The sequence below is a fragment of the Leuciscus leuciscus genome (assembly GCF_965113295.1).
Source record: "Leuciscus leuciscus genome assembly, chromosome: 12".
NCBI classification, from domain to species: Eukaryota; Metazoa; Chordata; class Actinopteri; order Cypriniformes; family Leuciscidae; genus Leuciscus; species Leuciscus leuciscus.
Window position 1 is genome coordinate 34738092 of NC_138736.1, and position 20965 is coordinate 34759056.

Here is a 20965-nt window from a genome sequence, read left to right on the forward strand (position 1 = left end):
ACAGGGCTCGCGCACATGAATCGGCTCAGACCGATTGCGCTTCAAACATGGTGAATGTGCCCACTAACACCACGTTATGCATGTCTCACGGTTTCTGTAAAAACGAAACCAACGTGCACTCGCTTCACGCAAGCGAACGATGCTTTCGGTGTGATAAATGTGCCCGCTGTCCCGCGCCCACATCCACACATAGACATGACAGTTCCCACGGGAACCGCCCAGCCCTCCCCCTCGCGGTTAACCACCGCAGAGGAGTCGAGCGCGGGCAATCTGCCCGCTGTCATCAGCGCGCCCCATGCCTCAAATGTCACGAGCGACACGCTTGTGTTACAGCACACCGAAGCTTCCCCATCGCTGAGCGAGCGGAGCGCGCTTCGTATTCGACCCCTAGCTATCCATGCAGACGCATGGGCAAAGCTACCCGGGGTTTTCGAAGTGGGTGCTGAACATTATAGAAAGAGGCTATTCGCTGCAGTTTCGCCGACGCCCTCGCCGCTATGTGGCGCGCGTCGAGACCACGGTAAAAACAGAAGTAGCACATCTACTTCGAGCCGAAGTGACGAAACTATTGAGCAAAGGGGCCATAGAACCTCTCTCTCAAGATCAGAGCGAGGGAGGGCTATACAGCAGATACTTCCTGGTACCGAAAAAAGACGGGGGTCTCAGACCCATACTAGATCTAAGGCAACTGAACAAAGTGCTTGTGAAGCGACAGTTCAGGATGCTCACGACCAGGCAAATCCTTGTGCAGATTCGCCAAGGAGATTGGTTTGTGTCAATAGATCTGAAAGACGCGTATTTTCAAATACAGATAGCGTCACGTCACAGGCGATATTAGAGATTCGCCTTCGAGGGCCAGGCATATCAGTACACAGTCCTGCCGTTCGGTTTGTCCCTAGCACCCCGTACATTTACGAAGTGCATGGATGCGGCGCTCGCACCCCTCAGAATGAGAGGCATGCGAGTGCTGAACTATTTGAACGATTGGCTGATTCTAGCGCAATCTCGCGCAGTGCTCATAGAACACACGACCATTTTACTCGATCACCTCGAGGATTTGGGTCTGAGTGTCAATTGGGCAAAGAGCTCCCTGTCACCCAGTCAGAAAATATCTTTCCTGGGCACAGAACTGAACTCACTATCCATGATAGCGCGACTATCACAACAGCGCGCGGTAGACATTCGACGCACAGCGAACTCTTTTCGCTGCGGCGCGTCTGTCCCGCTCAAGAAATTTCAGAAGATGCTAGGTCTCATGGCCTCAGCATCGTCAGTGCTCCAGCTGGGTCTGCTCCGCATGCGCCCGCTGCAGTTTTGGCTGAAAGCGCGAGTCCCACGCGAAGCGTGGGCACCCGGTTTGCTTCGCCTCAGGGTCAATCAGAAATGCGTTACAGCTCTGAAACCCTGGAAAGCGAACGACTGGTACCAATCAGGTGTAAGCCTGGGGACTTCCTCGAGGGTGAAAGTGGTGTCCACGGACGCGTCCACCTCGAGATGGGGAGCGCTGCTCAAGGGCAGACCGTTCTTCGGCCAGTGGTCAGAACGGGAGAAGCTCCTGCACATACAGTAAACTGCCTCGAAATGCTGGCAGTAGACAACGCGCTGACGCGTTTTTGTCCCCAAATAAAAGGTCACCACGTCTTGGTCCGTTCGGACAACATGTCTGTGGTGTCCTACATAAATCGCCAGGGCGGCATCAGATCCGAGAAACTGTACAGGCTGGCAGAACGCCTCCTGGTATGGGCTCAGTGCAACCTGCGCTCGCTCAGAGCAGCGCACGTGCCAGGGATCTTGAATTTAGGACCGGACAGACTGTCCAGGAACAATGTTCCGGCAGGCGAATGGTCTCTACACCCACAGACAGTCCAACTGCTGTGGAAGAAATTCGGCAGAGCGGAAGTGGACCTGTTTGCGTCTCAAGAAAACGCTCATTGTCAAGAATTTTTCTCCAAGAGCAGGAGCGCGCTGGCCCATGTGTGGCCCCGCCGCCCGCTCTATGCTTTTCCCCCCGTCTCTCTCCTGCCTCAGGTGATAGAACGGATCAGGGAAGAAGGATGCTCAGTACTGCTGGTAGCACCGTTCTGGAAAAACCAACCTTGGTTCCCAGCCGTGATGCAGTTAGCAAGTACTGCCCCGTGGCCAGTACCAGTGAGGAGAGATCTCCTCTCACAGGCCCGCGGCTCGATCTGGCATCCTCACCCGGAACTATGGTCCCTTCATGTCTGGGCCATCAACGGGTACATGTTGGACTCCCTAAAGGAGTATTAAACACGATCACGCAGGCTAGAGCTCCGTCTACAAGACGACTCTATTCTTCGCAATGGTCAGTGTTTTCGGGCTGGTGCACAGCCCGTGGTGTGTCACCCACAAATTGTGATGTGACGGAGGTGCTTTCCTTCCTACAAGAGCTGTTGGATGGGGGCAGGGCCCCCTCCACGCTCAAAGTTTATGTGGCGGCTATAGCAGCGTTCTCAGAAACAACGCTTGGTCAGTCAATAGGAAGGAACGATTTAGTCATCCGCTTCCTTAAAGGAGCTAAGAGACTGAATCCTCCCAGACCTCCCTCAGTCCCCGTATGGGACCTTTCTACGGTTCTGGAAGCCATGAAAGGTGCGCCATTTGAGCCTTTACAGTCAATCGATTTGAAACACCTGTCTTTCAAAACGGTGTTTTTGCTGGCTCTCGCTTCGGTGAAGCGCATAGGGGATCTGCACGCGCTCTCTGTGAGCGCGGCGTGCATGGAGTTTGGGCCCAATGACTCAAAAGTTATACTCAAACCTAAGCACGGTTATGTTCCAAAATCCCTCAACACACCGTTTAGGGCGCAGATTATCTCTCTGTCAGCCCTACCGGTCCCTGATGAGGAAAGAGACGCGAGCCTCCTTTGCCCAGTCAGGGCATTACGAGCTTATGTGTCTCGCTCGTCTGTTTTCAGACAGACGGAACAGCTCTTTGTTTCGTTTAGCAGACGTTCTAAGGGACTAGCCGCGTCGAAACAGAGCCTATCCAGATGGATAGTTGATGCTATAGCGCTGGCATACGCCTCCAAGGGCATGCAGTGCCCTTTGGGTGTCAGAGCGCATTCCACAAGAGGCATGGCCTCTTCGTGGGCTTGGTCAAGTGGGATTGCCTTGCAAGATATTTGTATGGCGGCAGGCTGGGCCTCCCCGTCTACATTTATAAGGTTTTATAACCTAGAGGTTCCCGCCCTGCAGGCCAGGCTGCTGTCGGTCTAAACTACCAGTATTATCTGACCTGATGCGTTCAGCTCAGAATGCTGCGTTTACTGAGCACAGCTCAATTTTTGACAGTTTAAAGCTGGGCAAACTGTGTAAGACCCACATTTTTTCCCATCAGTTCAGGCCGTACCCCGCCCTGTCTGTATGATGAAATTTGCGTCCCTTCGACGCTACTTTATGTGGAAAAGTGAGGCTGCACCCCTCCTTCTTCCCGGACTCTCTGTGAGTTCACTGAGTGATTGTGCACTATATGTACCCCGGGCTTTCGCCCTTGGGTCTTTGGTGTCAGATCTCAGCATGCACGGCGTTTTACACTGGGTCCCCTAGCGTAAGATATCTTACGCAGTACGAGAGACCTCTCGTAAGAGAACGTACTCGGTTACTAACGTAACCTCGGTTCTCTCTAGAAGAGGGAACGAGTACTGCGTATCTTGCCGTGCATGCACACGCTCTGGTTGCTTCGATGATGAAAAACCAGATAATAGCTGCCTGCGAGCGATATTTATAGGCCTAGACCACGCCCATTTCGGCGGGACGTGACGCAGCGGGCGCAAAGTGCCCTGATTGGGTCTGACGTCACGCCAGGCCTCGCTCGATAGGCTGCTGCAGTTGCCGCAGAGCAGCCAATAGGCGCGCGAGCTGTCTCGCCTATGTCTGCATTGCTGCTGCAACGCGTTTTGCATTATTACAAAATTAAGGATAATTTTTGGCTTCAATATCTCGCGGAAAAGGATTTTCCCCTAGCGTAAGATATCTTACGCAGTACTCGTTCCCTCTTCTAGAGAGAACCGAGGTTACGTTAGTAACCGAGTACGTTTTCAACATAATACTAATAAATGTTTCTTGAGCAGCAAATCAGCATATTAGAGTGATTTCTGAAGGATCATGTGACACTGAAGACTGGAGTAATGATGCTGAAAATTCAGCTTTGCATCACAGGAATGAATTACATTTTAAATACATATAAATAGAAAAAGTTTAATCAAACTTCTCTCAAACAGGGACTTCTCTCAAAAACATTAAAAAAATCTTACCAACCCCCAACTTTTGAACAGTAGTATATACCGTGCCAATTATCTTTAATGTCAACGCCTCATCCAAACACTGAATTAGCACCAAAGTGACTGTAGTAGAACTTCCAGAAGAATCTTAAAAGTCATGTTAGGCAGCACAATTTTGTCCCTGAACCTCAAATGAGTTCCTAGTCAGATCTCTATATGCTGCATAGTTAAAAATCAGTGACCTGTAAAGTCATTGAATTCCCTGTAGACTTCACCTGCTGCTCGCAGCAAGGGTGTAATTGATTTGGCTTGAACCAATGACAGGAAAATTATGTACAAAAACAGCAAAAATCAATCATTCATTTACCAGTCTACTGAACCGAACACCTTCATGTGATGCCTTATGGTCTTAGCGGGGAGGTGTATATGAAAACAGTGTTTAACACTCAGTCCACACTACGAGCAAGCTGTACCTCACTGTCATAACAATCAGTAAAGATGTCAATATTGCAAACAACACAGCTTCAGACATTTGCAGTGTAGACAACTTTTTTTGGTTATAGTATAGCAGTGTAGATAATGGGTGCATTGACAGAGTTACAGAGTGGTTATTTTTCTAGTAACTTTCTTAAACTCATTAAGGTAAAGTGTAAGGTTTAAATAACAATGTTATTAGCAAGGAAGATTCTCTCCTCAAGAAATAGCTTGCATTTCTGCCAATATGCCTAGACATGATATGCTACAACCGTCACTAAAAATAACAGCCTCATTACTTTTCTATGGGAATATTGTCAGTAAACGATTTTTTTTACATGAAACATACATATAGATACAGATGAAACTCCTAAAATAGGTGTTGAATACACATAGAGAAGTGTGTTTTTTTTTTTTTTTGCACCAATAGTGGTACCAAATATATTCCCTTTATATATGTTTCAGTTTCACTCTCCCTGTCTGCTATTCGTCTAACAAACTCATGCCATTGGTTGAGTAAATGTTATGTCTCAGCCAATCAGGCTGTTCAAACAGATTGCAATTTCATTTGTTGTCACTAAGGCCTCGTTTACACTGTCAGTGAAATGTGACCCAATTCCGGTTTTTTGCTCATATGTGACATGGATCGGATGTGTTCTATGACCGTGTAAACAGGAAAAAAAACGCATGCATTCGGATGTTTCAAGATCGGTTTCAAGCCTCATTCATATGTGGAAATAAATCAGATATAAATCAGATATGTGCCAATGCAACTGTCATGTAAACAGGCAGATTGGATTTTCTGACGCATTAGGCTATCTCCGCGGTTTAATGACGAGAGCAACCCCGCCTACGTCGTATCGTCGTAGGAGAGGAATGTGGACAAACGTTGACACAACAAAGGTTGGCTTGCTCATCCTAAAATTTCTGACCCAGTACTGCTCCTCGTTAAAGCCCGGCACGATCTCATGAAAATGTGTATCTATAGCACAAATTTAATTTCTCGTGCCATTTATACGCCAAAATAGTTTTCATGATGAGATCGTGTTGTATGCTCCCACCAGTCCTGAGATCTCTCTCGCACACAATAACTGAAGCACATGCGCAGGCTGCAATGATGGCCCTTTTCATCCTCCTCTGCCTCAAAATCATGGTGATGTTTGGCGAACTTCGCATATATCGCAAAGCTAGCATCAAGCATATTTCGCATTCGTCCCTCTGTGCAAAACCCTCTTTAAGCATGCGCGATGTTTCAGACAGTATGTCAAGTGTAAACACATGAATCGGATAATGGGTCACAATTGAAAGAACGTGTAAACGGACGGTAAAAAAACAAAAGAGGATATAGGCAACAAATCAGAATTGGGCATCAAGATCTGCAGTGTAAACGAGGCCTAATAGCCTAGAAAAGTTCTGTTAATGTATTTCCTGTTGAAACAGGAAATTAGAGCGACACATATCGACACACACACTACCATTTAAAAGTTTGAGGTCAGTAAAACAAAACAAAAAACATTTTATTGTTTTTATTTTTATCAGGTGAAGTCTGCCTAGTTGAGCATAAGAGACTTGTTTCTAAAACATTTAAAAAATCCTACTGATTCTAAACTATTTAAAGGTAGTATTTTTTTGTAAAAAGAAGAATATTCTTTAGTCTAAATAGCCTTTAGCAGATGTTATTCAGGTTCTCATAGTAGAGAGCATTTGTTTGGAGTTTTAGATACAACGTTGAGTCCAAGATGAGTCATTAAAACATTTTTTTGTGAATTTTTCCATTAAAGAAAATGCATATCTCTGCTAAAAGTTTGTTTTGTCTAGTTTTAGGGACACTTGCTGTGAACATATGTTCTGAAAGCTAATGAGACATGAACTAAAACGCCAACACAATGCCATCTATTCATTGCATTTAAAAAGAACATGAAAAAAAAAAAATATCTGGAATGTGAGAGCACATTCTCAGTTAAACTGCTCAGAGTGATCCAAACTGGCTCTTAGGGTTTGTACATGATGCCGTCACCATGTGCTATTCCTGAACAGGTTGTTTAGAGAACAGATGCTTTACAAAGCCATTCATCAGAGCTTTCAAACATGCAGAAGAGCACAGACTCACCCTCTCTGGAAGAGATCCACATTGTGAAACTTGTGCAACTCCAGTGAGAACTCCACAGTGCCCTGTACTTCCGACATCATCCATTCCATCACCTAGAGAGAACAAGAGAAGTTCATTTGCAGCTAAACACATCAAGCCTTGCATTGTCTTATCTAACCCTGAATGCAGTTCTCTTTCAGAACTCTGTGTTGCTACCGTTGTCAGCGGAGCTGTTTGCCCATTGTGAGGGTGTGTGTTGTTCAATGAACATAATCCAATGACTCAGTAATAGAGTGGCAGACGCACACCCGTGACTCAGGAAGACGCCATTTCTAATTACTCAGGCTGTGACTCATCTCAGACAATATTTGTTCTGGGAACCTGATGTGCCGCTCTGAGACAAACCAATGTACGATGCACGTCTCCAAGACGGATGACAGCAGTGGCATTTCTGGACATGATCCCAAATCATACTTATGACACAATCCGTCTCAAAGACGCCGCAGCTCAAAGCCACTTCACTCAAGCTGGACCTGTATGAGTGTGTGGTGCTAATCACATCTAATGGCTTCTTCTCACACAACAGGTTGTGTAGTTGTGACACGAGTGGAATGGCTGGAATCTGAGAGGATATTGGCTTTTCCAGACTGGCTTTATGGTGGAAGAATCAGTGTGCTTTAGATGGGAAAACTCAACCATGGTTATTAGTATTCACAAATTCACTCACAGTTTCTCTGACACCATCTGTCCATCATTGTCTTTATTGCATGCTCTCTTTCATAACTTTGACAGAAAGACTGATATATCCACCAAGCCATCAGCCCATATTGATGCCAAGTGTCAGATTAATAAGTGATGTAAAAATAAATATGTAAAATAAATTGTATTTTTATAGTATTTACTATCATTAAATTGTACATCATTTAAGAGGTGCCCAGGACACACACACACACACAAATAAATAAATAATATATATATATGAATTAATTATTATATATTTAACTAAATATTTATTCTGAAATAAATAAAACCATAATACAGTAATGAGAATCATTTATAATGCTGAGAAAGGCAATATCAGACTAATCATTGTAATGAGAAATGAGGGATATAAAGTGCTGAAAATAATGTTGCAGTGAAAACTAAGGGTCTTGCCAATAAATAAATATTTTAAAAGTATTTTTTTTTATTATCTGTATCAGTCTAATCGCCTGATATTGAAAGCAGATAAAGTCAGAATAGTTGAAACTGTTTTCTATGCCATGTCACATCTATATTTTCTATAAAGTTAAAATGTTTCAATGTCTTAAAATATTCTAGATTTGATCTTCCTGAAAACTATTTATTTAAAAAAAAAACATTTAATAAAATCAGCAGTCATATCAGTAAATATGTACAGTATGGATTGGAAATAATTCTAACAGTTGTGCTTAACTGTAAATCAAGACATTTTTTCTATGAAATACACAGCATGTGTCCATAAACCACACTGATATATTGCCAACGCATCTGCAGATTTTAAGGACGTCCCATCGGTGGGGGGCAAAGAAGCAGAATTTCCTGAATATAAATCGGCTGGCATGTTGAAGGTGAGCTAAACAAACAGTTGCAACAGTGTGTGACGTCCAAACAGACGTGCACCGACCCTTATGATCCAAGTGTGTGTGATACAGTCGGTTAACTCCAGTGTGTGCTCATTATCGTCAGGCTCCGGTGAACATTCAAATCAAGGTCAATGAGACATATCCTCAACTTTATGTCTCAGAGTTCTCATTTAAGCTTAGATTAGACTTTCCAGACAAATTGAAATAATAGGAAAAAATAAGATTTGTACAATTTTTTTTTTCTTCTTTATTTAGTAGCTGAACAAAATTAGTACCCATGTCTCAGACACAGGCACAACCTCACCTTGGTGTTTCTAAGCAGTTAGAGATGCATTATTCCTCTCATGCTTTGATGTCAGAATACCAGGTCCAACAATGCAATGCTTGACCTGCCATTTCAAGTATGATGAATATAACAATAAACTGCTTTTTTTTCTTGATTCATTATTCTGCCAAAAGTAAAGACATTTTTACACAAATTTGCTATAATACAAAATAGCTTTATGTGTTTCCAACTGGATTCGCTGAATTCAACATGTAATGTAGAGAAGTTGGTTGACGATTCCATCCACCTATTTTTATCCAAATTTTGGGATATCGCATAAAATACGCTTCATGGAAACACCAAGATGTGTATAAATTCTAAAATAAAAACTTGTGCATTCAATTGAGGTAGATACATTTTTTATCCAATGCACATAAACTACAATGGAAACGCATTTACTGAATAATTCGCTTGATGCTTGACAAAAAAACGTTTACTTTGCATCAACAGAGAATTTGATTGGATAACTGGACTAACCTGTGGACTAACCAATTTTCCAGGAAGTGATGTTTTTGTTCTCTTGAACACTAATGCTGCTTATTTGCAAATGTTTTATGCATCATTCCAATTTTGCACAGTTAAATTCACAGCTTTGGATGGAAACATTGAATACATCAAATACATTTTTTGGTAGCACTTTATTTTACAGTCTTGTTTCACATGTACTTATAGCAACTACAATAACTGGGTTATAACTAGGTACTAACCCTGAAACTATCCCTAAACCTAACCTTAACCCATGTAGTTACCTTAAATTACCAGTACTTTCTTGGGTAACTACACTGTAAGTACACAAACTATAAAATAAAGTGTAACCGATTCTTTTTTTTATTTATTTTTTACATTATTTACATGAGAATTCCAAAACATAGCTCAATCACAATGCAAGTTACTGTTTAAAATACTCTCATCTGTTTGGCTGAAGCAGTGTGCACAGAACCGTGTGACAGCTTCCTGAAATGTGCCGCACAAGTAAAAGTAAAGCCAAAGCATTTCGATCGTCCCCTCGGTGGCTGGCTGCGGTATAGGTCATAAACCCGCCCTTTAATCGAAAGGGATGCAAGCCAAACTAAGATCACGACTGCGCAGACTCAGGCTCCGAATTACGTAATTGGCAACGACCAATTTTATTTAATCTTTTTCAGTCTATGCTTCTTATTTATCAACAGAAATAATTAAAATGTTACCAAACTGTGTGAGCCATAGTAGGGAAAACTACAGTTGCTTCACTGTCAGACGTGATGGGGGAGCGCAAAAATGTTTCTCGTAGCACTGATGAAATATTGATAGGAATGTTGTTTCAGAAAACATTAACAGAGGGAGTTGAAAATGAAACTATAAAGGGGCTGGACGTGTGTGACGTAGCATTAGATGGCTATTATGAGTGGTTTAGTCCTTTGTCTCAGTATGGCGGTTAAAGGTTAACAGCTCTGGAGCTGCAGTCACCTTTCTCTGGCAGCTGATGCTGAGAAATGAAAAGTTTCCTTTGAAATGCTGCCCTTGCATTAACCGACACAATGTTCCACCGTGTTTGCTTCACTGCTTGATTCAACATCCTGAGAGCTAGTCTGAGACGGGCCGGAGAGCATTGACCTCTGCTGCTGCTTGAGCAGAAACAGGGCATTATGGGTAACAATGCTTACTTTGAAACATACAGTGCATGTAGTAAAACTTTTGTACATAAGAATAGAATAGAATAATATGAAGTTGTTTCAGGTAAATGCATCTGTTAAATTAATAAACAGAATAAAATATGTAGATGCTTTAGTAAAATATACCTGCTAAATGAACACGTATATAATATATAATATAATATAAAGTATAATTATTTTTTTTATTTTTTTTTTGGGTAAATTCATATGCAAAATAAATATAATAACATAGAACATAGAATAATATGAAGTTGCTTTAGGCAAGGCAAATTTATTTATATAGCACATTTCATACACTTTGGCAATTCAAAGTGCTTTACAGAAAATAATTAAAATAATCACAAAATAAAAGCAAGAAAAATTAAAACAGTTATAAAAGAAATTAAAAGAGATTTATGATACAGTTATAAAATTAATTAAAAGAGAAACACATAGAAATACATAGATAAAGTTCTCATCTGGCAAAACACCGGTGTATCATATTTTTCACAACTCCCAGTTTTACTCTGAGATTTCCTCATGGTGATCACACTGTGTCTGTGGTGTTCATTTTGCGCGCCTAAGAAATTTATTGGACGTCTCCAATGGACCCGATTTTTCCCTAAAATTGGACAGGAGGAGCTCTAGGACTGACTCGCGGGGTAACCTCGGGTTCACTTCCCCATCAGTCCGCACCCCAAAAACCCATTTGTTCGGAAGCGCTAGGAATGGAATCAATGCAGTCCCCACCCCACAGAACCTCGAGTTTAATTACACATCAAACTCACTACTCCACCACAGACAGAGGTCATCAGCAGGGTTTCATCTCTCAAGTTCCCCAATTTAGTCATTTATGCTTGTCTCTTACCCAATTCTCAGTGCCATTTGAGTTCAGTTTAGAATCAAAAGGAGGAACACAGTGCAATCAGTCGGACATACAGTGGATACAGTTATAAAAAGAATTAAAAGAGTTATAAGATTATACATAAATAAACTCATCTGGCAAAACGCCGGTGTATTTTAGGTACATAACACTTTAGGTACAAGGACCCTGAATAATTTGTTTGATTGATTCATTCTACAAGACTGAATGCATCATATATGCATACAGTATACCTGTATAAGATTCATGTTTGTAATTAGATTTAGATAGTGGAGTGGTATGATGATGAAATAATATTGGTTTAACTACTTCCTTTACAAGGAAAAGTCACAGACAGCGGATGTTACCGGACATTAAACTGCTATCAAAAATCTTATTTGCAAAGGAAGTCTGGGTTATGAATCTCGGTGAGTTTGGACTGTGAAGGGATCAGCCGAATGTATTACTGGGCACCTTCAATATTCTCAGAGATCTGCAAAAATTATGGAATGGTAACCTGCACTGCTCCATGTTTACTTCCAGCAATATTCAATATTCTTCGCGCATCTCTTGTGCAGTCATAAATCTACTGCTGACTGAAGACAGTTGCTCGGCTTGTGTGTTTAATGAATTCTGTAGGCTGTGGGCTTGCTGTGAGTGATATATGATTTCATTCTGGCAATAGTGAAGAGTCTTATGGGCCTGTCAGTTTGTGTCAGTCTGTATGTGTGCTTGCATATATCTATTTGAGCCTGTGTTTGTAATTGTACATTGCAAATGTTAATGGCACTTTTCACGAATAGAGTACAAAATTGGTCCACTCTTAATAAAATGAAGCCACTTATACAAATAGTCAGTGAGAGGAGGTGCTTAACCTTCAAAAATTGTTCTTCAACAACCTCACACGGTCAAAGTAGTTTGATATAGTTTAGTTTGGAATCTTGCATTAATTGCAACAAATGTGTTTTAGGAAAGAAAAAATGTATTGGCTAAACTGAGTTCATTGAAATATTATGAGCTGCAACACACACACACATCCATTTTATAAGGTACACCTGTTCAACTGCTCGTTAACGCAAATATCTAATCAGCCAATCACAAAGCAGACACTCAATACATTTAGGCATGTAGACATGATCAAGACGATCTGATGAAGTTCAAACTGAGCATCAGAATGTGGAAGAAATGTGATTTAAGTGACTTTGAACATGACATAGTTGTTAATGCCAGAAGGGCTGGCCTGAGTATTTCAGAAACTGCTGATCTACTGGGATTTTTTTACGCACAACCATCTCTAGGGTTTACAGAGAATGATCCGAAAAAGAGGAAATATCCAGTAAGCGGCTTCCCTGACATCGTCATACTCAGATTCTGGTCAGAATATGAGTCTGATACTCCTCCATTGGGCTGTGATTATGGGGCGTGTTTCAACCGAACCAGGAAAGAAAATGCCTCTGCAATCAATTGGATAGACCTACAACCAATCAGAGCAACGGAGTAAGTGACGTATGTTCATTCATCTTTCCGATCAACAAATGCCTTGATCGCGGTTCTCTGTTCCTCTTTTAAAATGAATGCGCTGTCGATATCTTCTATAACAGACGCGATGGCGGAATCTACACATGATGTTTCATAAACAAAGTTCGGGAGGAGCACGTTTAAATAATCAATCCAATCAACTTGTCATCAAACAATTACCATGTCTACCCTATCAGCATGAGAGGAAGCATATATTTATTCACTCTGTCAACTCACCTAACATTCCTTGACAGTTTGCAGCAGTTTTCCTCCACTCACTCTTGGCTTGTTCTTCCACAGCCTGGAATACGGAGGGAGTACTTTGGGTTCGGGCCGAATACCGAGCCCGCCCTCTCCTCGGACAGCACGCCAAATATGCATTTATTCTATCTGACTTATTTGTAAGTGTGAAATCTCAATTCTCCAGCGGCAGTCATCTTTGTTGTAAACGAATTCAACCCAAGCGCTCGTTGGTGATTGGATGATTATGTTACAGTTGATCATCTGTCCATCATTGTATAAAGCCCGCCCTGACAATTTGATTGGTTCAAATTGCTCTGGTTCGGGCATAATAGCTCCACAACGGATCAAGTCCAGACCGAACTTCCCGACCTAAAAATGTTGTGGGCGGGGCTAAGTCCGGCTGGCATCCAGGCTAGTAAGCGGCAGTTCTGTGGGCGAAAATGCCTTGTTGATGCCAGAGGTCAGAGGAAAATGGCCAGACTGGTTCAAGCTGATAGAAAGACAACAGTAATTAAAATAACCTCTTGTTACAACCAAGGTATGCAGAAGAGCATCTCTGAACACACAACACATTGAACCTTGAATAATCAGATGGGCTACAGCAGCTGAAGACACACTGGGTACTGTACCAAACCTGTCAGTTAAGAACAGGAAACTACAATTCACACAGGCTCACCAAAATTGGACAATAGAAGATTGTAAAAACGTTGCCTGTCTGATGAGTCTCAATTTCTGTTGCAACAATTCAGATGGTCGGGTCAGAATTAGGTGTAAACAACACTAAAGCATGGATCCATCCTGCTTTGTATCAACGGTGTGGAATATTTTTTTGGCACACTTTAGGCCCCTTAGTACCAATTGAGCATCATTTTAACACTTCAGCCTACCTGAGTATTGTTGCTGACCATGTCCATCTCTTTATGACCACAGTGTGCCCATCTTTATGGCTACTTCTAGCAGGATAACGCCCCATGTCACAAAGCTCAAATCATCTCAAACTAGTTTCTTGAACATGACAGTGAGTTCACTAAACTCAAATGGCATTAGCATCATGGATGTGCAGCCGACAAATCTGCAGCAACTTCATGATGTTGTCATGTTAATGTAAGAATTGATAAATTAGGAAATTCCAGACAGTCTGTTTTGGGGCTGACCAGACCCTGAGAGGACAAAAGGACCTCTCCGGAGATTAGCATTTGAACTGGCTCTCATGCACCATCGAGACAAAGTCTCACCCCCGAGTCATGTAATCTACATCGTTTTCCTTTTCCCCTCACCCCTCTCTCTTATGCTCAGATCATCACCTGAAATCACCCAAGAAAATGTATAGTTTAATGTGTATGATTATCACAGAGTATTTTCAAGTTTGGTATCATTTAAAATGTCACAGTGCGACTGGTACAGATATCTCATATCCAGACAGATAAAATAAAAGGTAGTAAGGTCTTTAAGAGTTTATGGATAACTGACTTACAAGGGAAGGTGATCTCTCAAGCAAATGGTCTCCCACCCCCATGAAGATGCGACCACTGCATGCAAATTTCTATTGTTACATGTTTCCAGGTAAAAGGTTTGTCTATTTAAGGAATTGCAGTAGGGAGATCGAGGCCTTTTCTGTACTTCAGATGGCCCGTGAGGCTGAGAGACCGAGATCTCTCAGCCTCATGTATTTCTTAATGTTGGGTTTGCATCTTTTCTTTATTCCGAAGAATTTGATGTTTTGTATCGATTATCTTTGAATTGATTATGAAATTGGCATGATACATTTACCTGACATAATAAATTGTTACGTGATTATTCTAACTGATTGTGACATTGTTCATTTAATGGTTAAAAGGAATAGTCAAACATTTGCTCACTTTTAGTGAGGCACAGATATTATTAAAACCTTTCATTTATGGAGTCAGATGAAATTACGAGAGAATACATGATTAATGTATTACAAATATAACCAACCAATACTCCGCATGAGAAAAGGACAGGAACACGTGATAACCTTCCGCGCTGGTCGGACGCCGGACTTTGGGCCGATTTAGCGCGAGTTTACAAATGGTGACCTCGGACGTGATCTCAAAACAGATCAAAACAGTTTCACGAGAAATGTCCTTTTCAGCAAGTATTTGGGATTTTAAAATCAACAAGAGGTTTGAACATCTTCTCTTTCTTCCGCCGCGATGGTAAGTAAACTTTTTCTGCCCTTTATAGAAGTGTTGAAGAAATGTTTGCATTGTTTACGGGTCGGAATTAAAGCCCTTTGTTTAGAACGTGATGCGGTAGCTGAAGAATGAAAACCCTTGTGCATTAGATTTTAAAGATCTCCTTGTTTTGCCTAAGCAACAAGAAACGAAACCTAAAGTATAGCATCTTCCAAATAATGAATAATCGATGAAGAGCTAAAAAAGTAAAGCCAAAAAGTTTTAAAATCAGGCGCATGTTTTCCGGCCATTGTTGAAACCAGCAACACGTGAAAAGAATGAGCAAACTAACAGAAAACAGAGAAAGAAAAATCTAAGTTTGTAAACGATCGGAAAACACGTGATCTTATAAATAAAAAGGCAGATCGATGCATTGTTTATGAAAAGAACATTTTGGGAAAACAGGATGATATTATGTACAGGCTAAGACTCAAATATTAAGGCTATTGCTAAATGCTATTGGCATGCTGTTTTCAATCAAAACGCTCAAGGCTATGCTAAATGCTAAAGCCATGCTGCGTCCAAGACTAATGCTAAATGCTAAAGCCATGCTGCGTCCAAGACTAATGCTAAATGCTAAAGCCATGCTGCGTCCAAGACTAATGCTAAATGCTAAATGCTGGCTCTACTGGTAGGCCCAAAAGCCACATTGAAAACATTAATATCCTATACTAAACCTAAACTAATCTTGACAGACTCTATTTTAAACAAAAAGACAAGTCGATGCATTTGTTTAAAAGCAAGTTTGAGAAAAACAGGATGATGTGATACATATTCATGTTTGCAATGATTCTGTTTGGATTTTCAAATTTGAAGTTGTGCTTAACACATTGTGCACATAGAACACAATTTGGTTGTTTGTGCTACAACATGCACATAGGCTAATTTAAAGTTTATTGTTTAAACACAGGATTGCTTTACTGTAAGTGTAGTTGAAACACTTAGGCAAAGGTGATATAGATGTTGTATTCTATTGTTTTGCTGTGGGTGTATTTGGAACACTTAGGTAAAAGGGTTGTAGATGTTGTATTCTAGGCCATGTGTCCTGTGTTAACTGAAGTGAACGCGTGTGTCTGTGCTGAATTTGATGGCTATAATGTGATTCACAATGAATTTGAAAATCAGAAACAGCGAACGCATCTAATTTAATCCTGAAACAAAAAACCTTTTCATATTTAAGGCTTCAGAGAACGAAATATTGTTATGTTTGAATGTATTCTGAATTACTCTGAGATTTGTTTTTTCCAAAATAGATTAACGGATTCGTATATTCCACAAGATTGCGTCAGAGATTAACGACGGTTAATAGCTGATATCAGGAAGTGTGCGGGCTGCTTGGATGAGAGGATGGGTTAGTCCGACTAGGATCAGCTTTACGCTGGTTGATTAACCTAGCTTGGACGCTTCCGATGACTTCTGTTCTAATTTAATAGTTTTGGAAAACGGTTGAATTGAGTTCCTGAAGGGCATCCAAGAGGGCTACTGAATATATCTTTGATTGTTGCGCGTTGGGATTACGGCAACGTCCTAGATATTTAGCCATTGCCTCAGCTTCTGATCTTCGGGACTGACCACTTGTGTCGTGCATCCTTAGGAGAAGGACTGCAAAGCGATATAGTTTCCTTATCTATAAACGGAAAATATAAAGTAAGAGTAAATAGAATAATCAAACGTTAAAATGACCATTTAAAAAGACTAAATGAGAAGAAAAGGTATTTGAAACCTAGAAAAGAAAAAAGAGAAACAGCGAATGTACATCTTATCAGTCCTGAGCCAAAAGCCTTTTCATATTCAAATGTATTGACATGAGAACAAGCAGAGATTTGACCATGCGTTAAGTTGTTCCGGAGACTCTTAAGAGACCGAAAACAATATAATTGACGTGTATTGTTAGAGAATATAATTATATTATAACTTGAATTATAATAAACATATTACACTCGCTGAGCAGGACAACAATTGGAGAAGTGTGACTTTCGTCATTAAAACTGAATTTCTAAAACAGAATTTCATTTGTGTGCTACCCAGTGCCAAAAGCGGAGGGGTAAGCCTTTAAATTGTGGCACAGGTAATAGCAAACCAAATTGTGCAACAACTAAAATGTTATCTAATCTGAGAAGTAAATTTACAAGGAGGGTGTAAAATGCTAAATAGCGGACAGAGGTACCACAGTTTTTTTGCAGGTCAAAAAATATCTGCACTAACTAAAATGTGTGAACGACACTAACAAATCTGGCTGTAATGAGAGAAAGCAATGAGCATTGCACTGATCATGCAGCGGCCTTCAGGTGTCACAACACACTGAAACAACAGCAACAATTCAGACTTGGTCAATGAAACTGGGTTTCATGTGACATCTGGAATTAAAAATTGCAACTGACATGATAATGGAACAAGTGAAAGAATTCCACACGTCTGAATTTAATGTTTGTGAAATATTGGAATTGTCTGTCTGTGGTTCGCTCTCCTCTGTTTTCTGTCTCAGGCTTACTTTGCAAATTCCTCAGAAGACGGGTGAAAGGAGGGGACAGGAGCCCACCTGGAGCAAATCCAGGACAGCGGAATTGTTAGAACATAACCTGAGACTCGGGAGATGGGTGAAAAGATATTACAAAAGGCCTTTCACACTTCACACTATCACATTACTGCATAAATATGGCCTCCCAGTTTAGAACTGGAACTAAATTTGCAACACAATTGTTATAGATTATATTCCACCCATCTCCGAGACATGAACACTGAACACACACCTCCCACACTACACATCATAAGAAGATAAAGATGACATAGAGTCCAAAAGTGTCACTTCACTAAAGATCTACTGTCCATCTTCACACTAACAGATCCAGATAGCTTCACACACATAGGATGGTAAAACTGATCCCATGATGACAGTCTAAAAGAGACACACATGGCATGCGCTATTCACAACACACACTGCCAACTCATGGGAAACACTGAAAAATACATATGAATGGCTACAGTCACAAGTCAATGATGCGAATTATAAAGCAGAGACAGACCTGCTATCAAATTTCAAAATTTTCAAATTTTCTGATTGTTGTTAGGGTGGTTGGAAGATCAGAGGGCCCCTGATTTGTCAACACACCACTAATAACAGAAACATCATAAAAAAAATAAAATAAAAGATAGATCTGAAGTGTGAGCGCTTCAATCAATTACAAAATTTACAATTCAACTCTGTCATCGACTGTGATTTAGCCAGATTAACACACACACACTCTCTCACAAACACACACACAAACACTCTCTGTCACAGACAAAGATAAACACACACACACACACACACACACACACACACACACACTCTCTCTCTCTCTCGCAGACAAAAACAACTCTGACATTCTAAAAGACACAAACACATAAAACCATTGATCCTACCATTTATTTGGTTTACACTGACCTCTTGCCCATTTTGATTTCTGCATTTTTCCTCTTTCCCATTTTTTTATTTTTATTTCTGAAACTTACTTTTATTTCTGCATTTTACTCTTTCCCATTTTGATTTTAATTTCTGAAACTTATTTTGATTTCTGCATTACCTTTGAGTAGTTCAGAAAAACATTTCTGAAACTCATTTTGATCCTAATTGTGATGGAATATTATTATTGCTGTTATTTATTTAGGTTACACCGACCTCTTGCTGCATTTCCTTTGAATAATTCAGACCAAGAATATTTAAATTCCACTACCATTTAACATCACAGTGGTAGTGAAGAATTGGATATTTAAAATGAGACCATTCTGCATGACCCTGAGAAACATTTGAGACCAGATGTACCATTCGCACTTGCTGACATGAACATGATATTTTATATTAGACATGACATGATTTTGTTTTGTTGCATTATGTGTTCCCATGCATTTCCATATGACTTCAAGTTCATAAGTGCTCAATCGTGAAGTGGACATTTAAGATGCTTTTCAGGTGTCTCAAGCTTTTCACACAAAGCAGTGTGAACTAAGGAGAAGCCCTTCATCCACTGAGGTCTGCCCAGACAACCCCACCGCTGGAGGTGACAGGATCGGTCAAGAAGGGTCAGATCATCATCGTGGAGAAGGTGCCAGAGAAGCAGAAGTTTCTCCATGGAGGAGTGACACATCAACTGAACAAGTCACAAAGGTCCAGATTGACTCTATGAACTTTGCTCACGTCACAGGATTACAGGAAGAGAACCTGAATGCATTCATCCACCTGCTGGACTCAAGCTATACACCTGGTGAGAACAGGTGTTCTGCAGGTGAACACCGCCCTCTGCAAGCTTCTACAGATGCTAACATTGAAAAGACAATTTTTGGGTGACATCTCAAGAATGACAACAGACGTTTATCAGTGACTCCATAGGAGCTCATTTGAATTTGACCCACGGAGTCAAGGAGGGAAAACTGTAAGAATTGATAAATTAGGAAATTCCAGACAGTCTGTTTTGGGGCTGACCAGACCCTGAGAGGACAAAAGGACCTCTCCGGAGATTAGCATTTGAACTGGCTCTCATGCACCATCGAGACAAAGTCTCACCCCCGAGTCATGTAATCTACATCGTTTTCCTTTTCCCCTCACCCCTCTCTCTTATGCTCAGATCATCACCTGAAATCACCCAAGAAAATGTATAGTTTAATGTGTATGATTATCACAGAGTATTTTCAAGTTTGGTATCATTTAAAATGTCACAGTGCGACTGGTACAGATATCTCATATCCAGACAGATAAAATAAAAGGTAGTAAGGTCTTTAAGAGTTTATGGATAACTGACTTACAAGGGAAGGTGATCTCTCAAGCAAATGGTCTCCCACCCCCATGAAGATGCGACCACTGCATGCAAATTTCTATTGTTACATGTTTCCAGGTAAAAGGTTTGTCTATTTAAGGAATTGCAGTAGGGAGATCGAGGCCTTTTCTGTACTTCAGATGGCCCGTGAGGCTGAGAGACCGAGATCTCTCAGCCTCATGTATTTCTTAATGTTGGGTTTGCATCTTTTCTTTATTCCGAAGAATTTGATGTTTTGTATCGATTATCTTTGAATTGATTATGAAATTGGCATGATACATTTACCTGACATAATAAATTGTTACGTGATTATTCTAACTGATTGTGACATTGTTCATTTAATGGTTAAAAGGAATAGTCAAACATTTGCTCACTTTTAGTGAGGCACAGATATTATTAAAACCTTTCATTTATGGAGTCAGATGAAATTACGAGAGAATACATGATTAATGTATTACAAATATAACCAACCAATACTCCGCATGAGAAAAGGACAGGAACACGTGATAACCTTCCGCGCTGGTCGGACGCCGGACTTTGGGCCGATTTAGCGCGAGTTTACAAATGTGGACCAACATCTCTGAGGAATGTTTTCACCAACTTTTTGAATCTATACCATGAAAAATTAAGGCAGTTTTGAATGCAATAGGGTGTACCTAATAAACTGGCCAGTGAATGTATTTACATAATATTAAATAACTCAAATACCAAGGTTAAATGGCTGAGCTTAACAAAGAATTGAAATTGTACTGATATGATTTTCTTCCATTCCATGTTGTTGAAAAGGCCAAATGATGTCACTCCCTGTGTAGGAGCGCTGTCAAAATGATATTTCGTCAGAACTGAACACTGTGTTCACTTGCACCACGTGTCAGACAGGAAGTGAGCCAGCGGACATCGGTTTAACCCCTAACTTTAGTCGTGTCTGAAATCGATCAATAAGCACTTAGAAAGGTGCTCGGTGAGTCACAAGCTTTCTTGCATTCAGTGAAGA

At 40.9% G+C, this 20965-nt stretch overlaps 1 protein-coding gene and 1 long non-coding RNA gene across 3 annotated transcripts in view; one reads left to right on the plus strand and one right to left on the minus strand.

Moving 5' to 3' along the window:
- fam135b (family with sequence similarity 135 member B) overlaps positions 1-20965 on the minus strand; it is an 80039-nt gene that overhangs the window by 54703 nt on the left and 4371 nt on the right. The window contains exons 1-2 of one of the 2 annotated variants that reach the window (XM_082186160.1): positions 7020-7564; positions 6825-6916 (exon numbers count right to left, since the gene is read on the minus strand). In XM_082186160.1, the coding sequence (XP_082042286.1) occupies positions 6825-6913 (89 nt within the window). In that variant the 5' untranslated portion in view covers positions 6914-6916; positions 7020-7564. Of the gene's footprint in view, positions 1-6824; positions 6917-7019; positions 7565-20965 lie in introns of those variants that run through there. The other variant, XM_082186161.1, reaches the window with a different exon arrangement.
- Positions 14090-20289, plus strand: LOC309511225. Its single transcript, XR_014210535.1, has 2 exons — positions 14090-15163; positions 17667-20289. It is a non-coding gene; the product is annotated as an uncharacterized lncRNA (long non-coding RNA).